We start from the raw sequence: 13,977 nt of genomic DNA on the forward strand, positions 1-13,977 counted from the left end.
AGTTGGATTTTCTTTTTTAATCCATTCTGCTACTCTGTGCCTTTTTATTGGTGAGTTTAATCCGTTCACATTTAGTGTAATTATTGACACTTGTGAGTTCCCTATTGCCAATTTATAGATTGCTTTCTGTTAGTTTTGTGTCTTGTTTGATTCTTCTCTTTCATCTTTATATTTTTTGTTTTTATTTGGTTGTATTCCATGCATCTTTCCTCTGTTGCTACCTTTTTTATCTCATGTGCTTCTGTGGTGGTTTTTTCAATGGTGGTTACCTTTAAGTAATGAAAGGGCTTCTTACCCTGTTCATTGTAGTGCACTATTTTGTGAGTACTTTTGTACTCCATTATCCTTTGCTACTGTTAATCTCCATCTTCTCCTCCCCCTTTCTTTTTGTTGTTGTCACAGTTTAAATTTGGTTTTATTTTGTTCTTATTGGAGCTTTTACTTGTGGCTTTGTTTTTTTTTTGTTCTTTGTATCTGATTGGAGAACCCCCTTTAGTAATTCCTGGAGTGGGGGTTTTCTGATGATAAATTCCCTCATCTTTTCTGTATCTGTGAATGTTTTTATTTCTCCTTCATATTTGAAGGATAGTTTTGATGGGTATAGTATTTGTGGCTGAAAGTTCCTCTCTTTTAGGACTTTAAATATTGGGGTCCACTCTCTTCTAGCTTGTAGCGTTTCTGTTGAGAAATCTGATGATAATCTAATGGGCCTTCCTTTATATGTTGTATTCTTCTTTTCCCTGGCTGCCTTGAGAATTTTTCTTTGCCGTTGGTTTGTGCCAATTTCATTATGATGTGCCTTGGAGTAGGCTTGTTGGGGTTAAGAAAACTCGGAGTTCTGTTTGCTTTTTGAATTTGAGGCTTTAGTTCTTTCCACAGGCTTGGGAAGTTCTCATCTATTATTTGTTTGAGTGTGTTCTCCATTCCATTTTCTCTCTCTTCTCCCTCTGATATACCTATTATTCTTATGTTATTCTTTCTGATGGAGTCAGATAATTCTTGTAGGGCTATCTCATTTTTTTTAATTTTTGAGTCTCTTTCTTCTTCTCTCTGTTGTGCCTCAAGTTGCTTGTCTTCTATTTCACTAATCCTCTCTTCTATCTGGCCTGTTCTATTAGCTAAGCTTGTTACCTCATTTTTCAGCTCGTGTATTGAGTTTTTCATCTCTGTTTGATTTGTTTTTATAGTTTCAATTTCCTTGGACATATATTCTTTGTGTTCATTGAGTTGTTTTCTGAGCTCCCTAAATTGCCTTTCTGTGTTTTCTTGTATATCTCGGAGTATTTTTAGGATTTATATTTTAAATTCTTTGTAATTTAACTCCAAGGTTTCCAATATATTAAATTTTTTCTCCATAGATTTTTTCTCATCTATCTGTGTTACCCCTCTTTCTTTTGTATCCATGATATTCGATTTTCTCTTCCTTAATGGCATCTGAGGGTGGTTTTGTTGATAGTATTAATGAGATTTAATAAAGAATAAAAAGTTAAAAAAATAAAAATAAAAAGTCAAAGAGTTTTTTAAAAAAAAATAAAGAAAAATAAAATAAAATAAAAAATTTTAAAAAAAGGAAATTATTCTCCCCCTCCTTTTTTCCTCTCCTTTCCTCTCCCCTCTTTTTTGAGAAAATCTTGTGGTGAACTGTGAGTTATATTGTACTAAGTGGAACAAACAATGCCTGTACTGGAGGGCCTGAATTGGGGAGAAGTAATAAAGGGGAAAAAAAAGAAAAAAAGAAGAAAAAGGGGGTATGGACCCACAAAAAGCAAATAAGGAAAAAATTTGGGTCAAGAAAAAAATGATTTGCTTTTAGGTGTTGGTTGACTAAGAGTTATGATGAGAAGAATAAGAGTGAAACAGGAAAATGGGGGGGCAAATTAAAAAATTACTATTGTATTTAGTGGAACAAGAACTAGATAAAATGGAGAGCCAGGGATGGGAGCACTGCTAGTGAGTTAAAAAGGTGAAGTAAAAACCCCCCAAAATCCACAAACATAAGTTTGAGTCCCAGATAAGATAATTTGTTCGTTATTGAGGTTTGAATGAGAGGAGATGTAAAGAGAAAGGAAGAAACTAATATAGAGGGAGAAAAGAAAGAGAGAGAGAGAGAAAAAAAAAGAGGGTACCACTAAAAGATGAAGAAAGAAAAAAGAGGAGAGAGAGAGAGAGTTAAGGGTTTTGGAGTGCAACCCTCATAGAGAGAAAGGAAGAGGAAAGAAAAGATAATGGGAGATGTAACACTTATGGGTAGTGTAGTTCAAGGAGAGGAGAGAGTAAGACTGGCAGAGAGTTAAACGACCAAATTGGAGGAGGAAAAATAGGAAAAAAAATCAAGAATGAAGATAAGAGAAAGAAACGAACAAATATAATAAAATGGGATAGGTTATAAAGTCTGCGGATTATTATTGATTTTGAGAGGTTATCTTCTTGCTTTTTCTTTTCTCTCCCTCTTCCTGGTCAGTGACTCTGTACCCCGGGTTCTGCCCCTTTGGCACACTCAGGTAGAGGTTTGCAGTTGATAAGTCTCTATGGCAATGTCATGTATTGTGCTTTAGTCTCATTGGCAGTCGAGGCTATTAGCATTTATAGGCTCCGACAGTGAGAGAGTCCGTGTTCCTGGAGCCTTTCTCCTAGTCTTTCCTTCCTCAATTAGTAGCCTGATAATCCAGCTATGGGGTTGCTGCTGCCTCTGCCTGGATAGTAAGAGGCTCAAAGAGCTGGCAACTCCCCACTCTATTTCCACTCAGTACAGGGCTCTGGGTAAGGCTCAGTCAGTCAGAGCTGCTAGCATAATCAGGCGGGCTTTCCGGCCATTCAAAGACCTCTGGCTCTGCCACACTGTCCGGTAACACATGCGGGCGCCCACTTCCGGGGCGCTTAGAGGAAACTCTCACTCACTGGCTGCGCGCGCAGACCAGGATATCAGGCCAGCAGTCTCACCCTCTGAGTGAAACCCCCTCCCACACGGAAAAGTTCCAGTGTTGGAATTGGCTCTCGCTTCCTCCCCGTGCACGGCTCCCTCAGGGCGCTGGGGCGGCTCGAGATTCCGTTTTTGGCCCACACAAAGGCCCCTGACTCTGCCCCTCTGTGGGATAACACGGGCTCCCACTCCTGAGATGCTGGGAGGAATCTCTTGCCCTCTCTCTGTGCACACAGACCAGGATATCAAGCCGGCCGCCTCACCCTCTGAGTGAAACCCCCACCCGCACGGAAAAGTTCCAGTGTTGGAATTGGCTCTCGCTTCCTCCCCATGCACGGCTCCCTCAGGACACTGGGGCGGCCCGGAGATTCCGCTTTCAGCCCACACAAAGGCCTCTGACTCTGCCTCTGTGTGGGATAACACGAGCGCCCACTGCTGAGGCAGTCGGAGGAATCTCTCGCCCACTATCTGCGCACACCGACCAGGAGATCGGGGAGAATTGCTGCCCCACTTGTCTTTCTTTGTCTGGGTTTGGCGCGAGTCTTAGCTTGTATTGCCCGGGTTGCTATAGGAACAGTTTTTCCTCGGCTTGGATCTCCGTGTTACAGCCTGGTTCGGCTGTTTGTGCCGCGGCCTGGATCTATTCACCCCCTTTACCGGCCTCAGTTTCTATATTCTCAGTTCCCAGTGAAAGCCACTCTGTTAAGGTTAGTGAGGAAAGCGGAGCATTTCTTACTCCCTATTTCCTTCGGGGTTTGATTATATATTTAGCCAATTTTTCGCTCGACCATACCTTCGGGTGTATTGCGAAACATCTGGAGGCTCCAAGGATAGGTTTTTCTGTTTCTGGTTGAAGATCTTGTTGAGTTTTGGGGGAGATTTATTGGTATCGCTTCCTACCGCGCCATTACGCTGACGTCATCTCCCCATAGACATTATTCTAATAGCTGCATGATAGTCTGTTTTACAGGTAAATTATACTTTATTTAGCGATTTTCTTTTACTGGACAACATAAGGTCATACTCTACATACTCTAATAGTAATACACATTTAAGGACTTTCTTGCAAAAATAATCATTGCTCATCTAACACAACTAAAGCCTTGGCTAAAAATTTGTGACTTAAACATGAAACACAGATATCTCACCAATAACATTCTTTATGTAGGCAGACTGCCTCTAGCCGTGTCATAGGAAAGCTTACAACTCCTCTTTAGAGAAGTGTCCCCTCTTCATTTTCTTGTCTCTGTTTAGGTAATATATTTGACACCAAGAGAGAAAACACTGAAGACACAGAGCCACATTTCACTACCTAGACTTTCATGTAGTGACAACGTTCATTAGCATATGCACCTCTTCCCTTTGAACTTCCTCAAAGAGCCACATTAGCGTTTCATTTTACCACAAAGTACAAGTGTTCTGTGAAGTTTACCCATCCTGTCTGAATAGTTTTCATGTACTATCTGTGTCATCTGTGATAAGCAAGCCTCCAATTTAGTATAAGGTTTTTTAAAAAATCATTCTTAGAGTTGATTTATCATCATTGAAGTTAGTTCATTGTTCATTTAAAAGAAGTAACTCTCTTCCCTGTTTTTTTTCCCCAAAACCTCATTGTGAATATGTGGAATTTTGAAGTATATTTATTTTAACATAAACTGCTGAGATGCTATGTAAAGGAGAATGACACTTTCCAATACTGAGGAAGCAGTTGTTAAGGCCAAAATTAATTAGACCTTTATCAGCTTAAAAGATGAAAAAGATGTTTTGAGAGACAGGATAGCCCTGCTCTGTTAGATGAAATCATCTGTGACATCAGTTCCCCCCAAATAACCATTTGTAACTAAGTGCAAATGACAAAGGGATTCTGAAGAAAGTAAAACCTTTTGCTTCAGTTGTGTCGACACAATGACAAAACTCATTGAAAGGTCAGAAACTCAGAGTAAGAAGTTATCTACATGATATCTAACAACTATTTTGACTATAACAAAATAAAACTATTTTGTTAACTGAGTGGTTGGGTCAGTGTTCTGGAATTGTGTGGCAACCAGCCACAGGTGTATTTCATTAACATTACATATTTTATTTGGTTCCTTGTACACTTACACTTTCTATTAAACCAGCAAATGAAAATCTGGATTCATTTTAAAGAGATATCATGCCACGCTGATACTTGTTTTACAGAAACATTTACATCTAGATTCCTTTCTCTAGCAAGATGGTGAATTCAAAATACCATTTACACCTCATTGACTGCATAAAGCTAACTACCTTTAATCTTTGGCACTTGACCCAAAGGCCAAAATTTGGCTTAAAAGAAATTTGGACTAGAAACACCAAACCCCGGGGGGAAATTGTTGTGCTATGTTTAACGCTTTCCCCAAGCACTTACTGTATTCAGTCATAGAGTGTTAGAGCTTGAAATTATTGTAGACATCCCTGAGTCCCACCCCCTCCTTTTTTCAGGTGAGGCAGCTGAGGAGTGAGGGTCATGGCTGTCCAGGGCCAGGTAACCCTTCGGTGGCCTGGCCAGACCTAGCACCTAAATGCTTTACTCCCCTGTCCAAGGTACTTGTGCCACATCACACTGAGCAGCTAAGCCTGAGCTAAGAGAAGAGCTCTGGGTTGAATCAGTTCCCCACTGAAGACCAGCTCATCAACCAACGGTGACAGGAAGATGGCTCTAGGTGTGGCTTGTGGAATCCATCCAGCTGCTAGGCAACAACATCTCATGTGTGTGTGCCGTTTAGTTGTCTTCTTTTTGAAACTACGAGGAAGGTTCAGAGTGATTGTTTCCATCACACCCTGAGTTAGCCTTTTACATTTGAGGCCGGCTAGTACTCCCTCCCCTGAAACCATTCCCTCTGTTCATCAAGTGTCTGGGGAGCTACTATGAACCAGGCCTTTTGTTTTTCTGCAACATACATTTTAAAACTTGTCTGCTGCCTCTCAGAAGAAAGTATTTCTCAAGGGAGTTGAAAAGATTAGTTAGTGACTTTTTGACTCTATTACAGCAAGATGAATATGTTACTGATAAAGGAAGAAACACTCGCCTTCCCACTGTGGAAGCTGTTAAACACACACCACAGACACCCAAAGCACGCTCTCCCACAGATGTGCAGTGGATCCCCAAATTGGAAAACAGATCATAAAAGTACAAGAGTGAAATTTTTTTTTGTAAATTAAAATTGTACTTGTGTTTACTTACTGTGACTACTGTTCAGACTCTATTCAGAAATCCTTTCTATAGGCTTTCTTAGCAAAAACAAATTATTCCATATCTGTGAATAATCTCAATCTTCTGTATATATGTTTTATTGATATGTATATATTTAGATTTTTTAAAATTACTATGTTCTTAAAAAAATATTCAACACAAGGCTAGTTGTAAAAATGGTGTATGACATTGTGTTGTGATATCAACCCCCAAGATGCTCTTCATGTCCATTCTGGAAGAACCCAATAAATTACTTTAATTGAATGTGCCTATGTCGTGCTGCCTGTCTGTGTGCCAGTCCTCCCATGTTTATGAAGAGGAGTCAGTGCTAGTCATTAATTAAAAGGTATTAGTAATACTCTGGTGATCTTTTGCAAAAATTTTTATCTTCTTATGAAGGACATAAATTTTTAAAAATAAATAAACTAGATGCTACCAGGAAAAGCACCTTCAAACATAGAAAGTCACAGGCTCTGCCTAGTAGTTAGATCAATGGCTGTAGCAAGCCCTCTCCTCCAGTACACTTAAGCATTAAACACTGATATGCTTGAAGCCTAATTTTAAATGAATTAAGTAGCTTCATAATCTTTACTCAAAAGGTTAAGCCCTGCTTCTATGGAAACAACACATCAGAAGAACAAATCAATCTTCTTTTAATGCAGTGACTGTTAAAACATAATTGCTTTATTCTCCTCTCTGAACAGAGGAGGGCACTACTGCTCACTGGGTACCTGCCCCCTCCTACCTCCAACAAGCTTTTTCAGCCACACCCCTAACCTAGAGGCACCCCCAGGCAGTCAGCTCTGTCGCCATTCTGCTCAGGGTCTAGTTCATAGCTCTCATTTTGGAGGGCCCCAAACTATTTCACAGCTGCAAGGAGTGGGTGGGCGTGGAGTGGAGGGGAGTAACAGCTACATAAGAAAGCAGCAGGATTGTGGGAAAGAAGGGGACAGGGGGACTGCTTGCAGAAAAAGAGAATCTAAACTACAGCCAGTCTTTTTTGTACCTGCACCTGTTGGAAGCTGGGAGCCTGGTATCAGCCTGCGCTTCTTGCCACAATGTCCCCCAGCTTCATGTGGCCCTATACACCATGAAATTATTTGTAAAGAGCCCAGGTTGTGTTATTTGGCCCAAGGCCCCTGGGATGTCCTTGTTCCCACATGCTGGTGAGGATCTGTGCTTTATATGTTGCCTGACTGACAGATCTAAAGGGTTTTCTAATCCAGTATGAGGGGACCCAGTTCCACCACCGGAGGCCCCACCTCCTGTGTTCTCATAGAGTAAAACTCATACATCTGCTTCATTCATCGCCCCTCTATAAGCCCAGTCCTGGGAGTAAGGTTCCCATCCTTACCGGGATTGGAATGCAAGAGAAAGTAGCTGGGGAGGTTGGCCTGCTCCCAACCGCACTAGGACAGTGGTGGGATTCAGCCGGTTTGCCAAACTGGTACCTAATATTTTGTTGAGTTCGGTGAACCACTTGTTAAAATGGCACTTGTAACCATTAGGGTTCTCTCTAGGTGGGCACCAGGGCAGTGCCCGATGTGGAAATCACAAATTTACATTCCTTACTCTTTTTTTAATGTTCATCTGCGCAACAGCGTATTCTAAGTGCCCATAATAATGTTCATTCTGTCCATAGGTGGGAAAAAAAATTGCAAGAAGCAATATAGAAATATCTTAACAGTTTTATTGGTTTTTGTCGGGTATTATTTAATATTTTTTCATTAATATTTTAAAACTTTCTTGTAACAATCTAGTTTTGTGTACCTCTCTTATTCTTATTTAAGTATTAAATGCATGAAATAATAAACTACCTTTTGGTATATCTTTTTTTTATACTTAAAACAGTCATTAGGGCAGAGAACTTGTTAAATTATTTGAATCCCACCACTAAACCAGGCCCTGAGAACCATCCCAAGAAGCTGGGAAGTCATGGGAGACTGGCCATAGAAACATCCTAAGTGAGAAGTTTGATCAGACTCATAGGCTATATTGCTCTGTCTGCCAAAGTATGGAACATCATCTGAAAAGAACCAAGTCTAAGCAAGGAGCCCCATTAAGAGCTGTTGGAATAGCTAGGAATGAAGAGGACTGAAGAGGACAAAACTCCAAATGCCCAGGCAAAAGAAAGAGAACCAATAGGACTTGGTGATAAGCCATCTTAAGGTGGAGGAGGGGGATGTAGCTTTAGGGAAGGGATGCTGACACAGACCACAAGGGTATTTTGACTAAGACTGGAAACACTAGGAGGAGAAATTTGGAGAAGGATAACACATGAGTTCAGGTTCAGGTGCTGTTGCATTCATTCACTCAACAAGCATTTGCTGAACACTTCAGATAGGGACAAGCACTGTGCTAGGAAGGGCTGGGTACAGCAGCCATGGAGCTCATTCTGATGCTCACTCCCGACATGTAACCCAGGTAAACACCATCATATAAGGCACACTGTGTTCCTGAACTAGAAAAGGGAATGTAACTTGATAGCTTTGTCCCAAGCTTGAGGCAATCAAGATTTGAAGCACTGTTTATTCCACATGATTCAAGTCTCAACTGCCTGACCAGGCAGTGACGCAGGGGATAGAGTGTCAGCCTGGGATGCAGAGGACCCAGGTTTGAAACCCCAAGGTCTCCAGCTTGAGCACAGGCTATCTGGCTTGAGCATGGGCTCACCAGCTTGAGCATGGGCTCACCAGCTTGAGCGCAGGGTCACTGGCTTGAGCGTGGGATCATAGACATAAGCCCATGTCACTGGCTTGTGCCCAAAGGTCACTGTTTGAAGCGCAAGGTCACTGGCTTGAGCAAACGGTCACTGGCTCAGCTGTAGCCCCCCTCCCCCATCAAGGCACATCTGAGAAAGCAATCAATGAATAACTAAGTTGCCATAAAGAAGAATTGATGCTTCTCACCCTCTCTCTCTCTTCCTTTCTGTCCCTATCTGTCTCTCTGTTTCTGTTTCTCTCACGATATAAAAAATATTCAAGTCTCAACTAAATTTCATAATTACAGAGGGATTCATGACTGTCAGCTCACAAGTAACCTCCAGTCTCCACCATCAAGTCACAGTGTCCCTTGCCACTCTGAAATTGTCTTGCTTATTTATGTGTTTTTTATCCATTTTTCATCTGGAATGGTGTCAGGGATCTTACCTGTAAGGCCATTAAGATTTCAGGCCCTGGTAAAAATACATTTGCAGGACTTCCCCTTTCCTTTTTCTCCAGCGAGAGTGCACTGGGACAGGTGAGGAACGTTAGTTACTGCATGTTTTCCCTTATTTCCTGTTCTGTAGTCTTCAATCACGTGCACTCCCTTTGTACCTGTATTGCCACGTTTTGTAAATGGTGGTGAAATTGTGTCAGTAGACCCACCAAAGAGATGCTTGGTGTGCTTGATGAGAATTTGATAACTAATGTTTTAGAACTACACTTTGAATTGACACAAATCAAAGCCTTCTGTATTTTGTAATCTCAAAAGCATGAAACTGATCATTCCCCCAAAATATGATATTATATACACATATGTGTGTATTTATTTATTATTTATTTATGTCCATTTTGTCATCAGTGAAATTATAAGAATGTAAAAGAGTCAATGGAAAAGCCAAAGAATGATCTAGAAACGGAGCCCAGTAGGAAAACCCACAGTAAGATGTACTTTACAGAAACTGATGTTCCAGACAGTCTGGATATACTCAAGAGCCTTATTAATTGAGGGGAGTGTGCCAATTTTTCATCTATTAATGCTAAGAAATTGGAGGATATTTTAAACCTAAACTATTAGGTAGGTCCAGAAAGAAGTTGTGGGGGATCAAGACTGATCAAAAGAATATTTATTTGAGGATTGTTTGAGCAGTTTGAGGCTGTTTCTTAAGGAGGACTACCTCTCCGAACAAAGATAGGGAGAGATTATAAAGGGGAATGGTTGGCACAGGTTGCTGGCATCTGGTTAGGCTTGTCCATGGGTCTGGCAGACGTTTTCATGGCAGTTCCTTTGTGCCATCCGGATGGAAGTTTCCCTTCAGCCTGAGGTTAGAGCTTACAAAAACTATCATGATTTATGTGTAGTTATTTACTCTCACAACTTGAATGAAACTGGCTCAGGGCTAGACTATTGTGATTTTGTGAGGGTCAGTTATTTTTGTTATCTTAACTGAAACTGGCAGCTGCTGGGAACAGCTTTTAGTTTAGGCCTAACATAAGCTTTGAAACTAAGTAACCTTAGATAATTCCTTTTTTAAAATTTATTGGTTTTAGAGAGAGAGGAATGAGGGAAACATTGATTCATTTTTCCACTTATTTATGAATTCATTGGTTGATTCTTATATGTGCCCTGACTGGGGACCAAACCTGCAACCTGGTGTATCAGACAACACTCTGACCAACTACCAGCTACCCAGCCAGGACAGATAAGTTTCTTTAAAACACTCCAAAAATGAAGCTAATGTGTGTTAAATGGGGGAACTGGTCACAAAACAGCTCTCATGATTTCCAGTTGTGCCTAATCTCTGCCACGATGCCATAACTGATGGACAGTGTGGAGGGCCCTCAATGTGAACATGGAGAGAAAAATCTATTTTACAAAGGAATTGAGCATCCAAATTGGTTAGTGAAGTGGGAGACCAATTGCATATTCTGGTAGAAAAACTGCTATCTGTTGTACTCTAGCAATAGAGGGAGAAAGAGAATCCATTATAATAAATGGCACTCACTCTATATATTACTGAATTAAGCATCCTCCAAAAGTTACAACTTTCTAACCACTGGAGAGGCAAAATCAGAAGTGATTCAATTAACAACCCCATGCTAACCCCACCACCATCTGTGGTAAACACAGTAACATTGTACCATTCTAAGGAGAAATGTTTCACTGATATAAAGCAATGCCACCTTCCTCCACCCCTACCTATCATTGACACTCCATGTAACATGGACCTACAGCTGTGTGGAGTTAAGACTGTGTTTATTTCTATAGTTTGTGTCATGTACTTTTCAAGTGTGTTTGCCCTCTCCACCTCCATGTTAGTGTTCCTGGGAGCAATAACCACAGCTGGTCTTTTCCTTACTTTTTCTGGTGGGACTGGCTCACCAGTTATGGTGGAGTGAGAATATTTTAAATGTCAGACTGACTCCTGGGCACTGGCTGACCATACAGGAGGCAAAGAGACAGGAGTCAGAATTCACCTTGATCATGCCTAGGCTTGCATTATAACACACGGCTTTAGAAAATGAACAAAACTCTCAAAGACTAAGAAATTACTTGTAATTGGAAAATACCCAGTAACTTAGGAGATGAGAGGAGGAGGTGTTGGAAATTGATAAAATTACTCTAAATTCAGTTGAAAGACTAAATGCAGGAGAAAAGCCAGAATATATAAAGAACTTTTATAAGTCAAAAATAAATAACTTAAAAATGAGGAAAATATAGCCTGACCAGGAGGTGGCGCAGTGGATAGAGCGTCAGACTGGGATGCGGAAGGACCCAGGTTCGAGACCCCGAGGTCGCCAGCTTGAGTGCAGACTCATCTGGTTTGAGCAAAGCTCACCAGCTTGGACCCAAGGTCGCTGGCTCAAGCAAGGGGTTACTCGGTCTGCTGAAGGCCCACGGTCAAGGCACATATGAGAAAGCAATCAATGAACAACTAAGGTGTTGCAACGTGCAATGAAAAACTAATGATTGATGCTTCTCATCTCTCTCCATTTCTGTCTGTCTGTCCCTGTCTATCCCTCTCTCTGACTCACTCTCTCTCTCTGTAAAAAATAAATAAATAAATAAAATAAAAAATAAAATAAAATAAAAAAATGAGGAAAATATAGGAACAGCCTTTTCTCCAAAAAATATATAAATGGCCAATAGGCTGGTAAGCATATGAAAAGACATTCAACATCATAAGTCATTAGGGAAATGCAAAAACCAAATAAACACCACAATGAGGTACCATTTAAAAACCTATAAAGATGGTTATACTCAAAATGACAGACAGTAAGCAGCATTGATGAGAACATGGAGAAATTAGACCCTCAGATATTGCTAGTGGAAATATACAATGGCTAGACTCTTTGGAAAAAAATTGACAGTTCCTCCTAAAGTTAAACAAAGTTACCATATGACCTAGCAATTACACTCCTAGGTATGTACCCAAGAGAACTGAAAATATATCTACACACAAAGACTTGTACACAAATGTTCAGAGCAGCATTACTCATAATAGCCAAAAAGTGGTAACAACTTGAATACCCATCAGCTTATGAATGGATAAATTAATATAGTATAGTCATGCAATGGAATATTATTCAGCAATAAAAAGGAATGGTACATGCTAACATGGATGAACCTTGTAGATATTATGCTAAATAAAAGAAACTGAAAGGCAAATCTATGGAGACAGAAGGTAATTAATAGTTGCTGAGGGTCAAGAGGAAGAACAGTCATGGGGAGTGACTGCTATTGGGTGCAGGGTTCCTGAAATGATGAAAATGTTCAAAAATTAAATAGTGGTGATGGCTGCACAACTCTGAAGATATTAAAATGCATGGAACTGTACATTGTAAAGGGTATTGTTGGGTAAACAGTGTTTGTAGGTTTGCTCGCTTGTATGGCGAAGTGCCTTGTGTGTATAGTCTATGGAATGCTACTGGATGCTTGCCCTCACAGATTAAAATTGTGATTGCCTTCCTGCTTGAGAGGGGCTACTGTCTGCTATTGTTTTCTGGAGAAGACGTTTTTTCCCCCAGCCTGTTTTGCTGGAGAATCCAGAGAGGGAGAGGGAGGGCTGAGGGTCTTGGGAGCCCTGAGATTTCGGCCAGGCCTGTTTGACTGGGGAGTGCTGCTTTGCTTGTGGAGCCTGGGAGTCCGGGAGGGTCCGGAATAAGAAAGGGAAGTGCTCTTCCCTGCTTGTTTGCTCATCTGCCGCCATTATGAGACTTTAATAAACGGAATGGTCCACCATTTTCTGGCTCCACAGTTCCTTTACCATCTGCCCGAATCCTGTATCTGCACAGCAATGGCTACTGGCCTTACAGGTATATAGTATATGAATTATATCCCAATAAAGTAGTTATTAAAAATAATAATAGAGTTAGATCCTTCTACTTTACTCTACATGTGGCAATTCCAGATGTTTAAAGAATTTAAGTAAAACAAGTCATAAAAATACTAGAAGTTTTAAATTAATATTTAAAATAAATTTGAGGAGATAAAGGATTTCCCAAACATATTATCATTGGAAGAGATTATCAAGTAAAAATTAATTCATTTTATTAACTAAAAATTTTAAATTATACTTCAAAAATCTTACAAAACTAAATAGCTAATGAAAAAATGAGGAAAATATTTGTGGAAAAAATATTTTTAAGAAAGCATATACTTGACGGAGGACAATTTGACTTTGAGTGAGGGGTATGCAGCATAATCAAAGGTCAAAATAATCTGGAGATGTTTTCTTGGAACATATGTACCCTGATTTATCAATGTCACTGCATTAAAATTAATAAAAATAAGATAAAAAAAGAAAGCATATACTGTACTTAGTACATATTCAGTTCATAAATCAAATGGCCAATATACATTAAGATGCTAAAATTAAACCAAAAATGCTAATTTAAAAAGTAGTATAAAATATTTTTGTTATTCAATTGGCAAAAACTAAAAGGAAGGTAGCAGCATCGTTTCTTGTGATAGGCATGTGAATGATACAATATTCTGAGGACAGTTTGGCAATACAGATGAAATTTAAAACCTTTGATCTAGCCATTCTACTTAAAGAAATTTATCTGAAAGAAATAAAAACTTGCCTAACATAAACTTATAGAAAAATTCTAAGAGAACACACACCAAAATGTCTGAT

General features: G+C 40.0%; 1 protein-coding gene across 15 annotated transcripts in view; it reads left to right on the top strand.

The window, feature by feature from the left end:
• Window positions 1–6,388, top strand: part of BEND7 (BEN domain containing 7) — a 139,719-nt gene extending 133,331 nt beyond the window's left edge. For 9 of the 15 annotated variants that reach the window (XM_066385415.1, XM_066385417.1, XM_066385410.1 and 6 more), the window contains one exon: window positions 5,384–6,388. In XM_066385415.1, coding sequence (XP_066241512.1) covers window positions 5,384–5,527 — 144 coding nt within the window. In that variant the 3' untranslated portion in view covers window positions 5,528–6,388. The other 6 variants (XM_066385413.1, XM_066385419.1, XM_066385420.1 and 3 more) reach the window with 2 other exon arrangements.
• Window positions 6,389–13,977: the final 7,589 nt, after the last annotated feature.

This window comes from Saccopteryx leptura, chromosome 5, assembly GCF_036850995.1.
Source record: "Saccopteryx leptura isolate mSacLep1 chromosome 5, mSacLep1_pri_phased_curated, whole genome shotgun sequence".
Classification (NCBI taxonomy): Eukaryota; Metazoa; Chordata; class Mammalia; order Chiroptera; family Emballonuridae; genus Saccopteryx; species Saccopteryx leptura.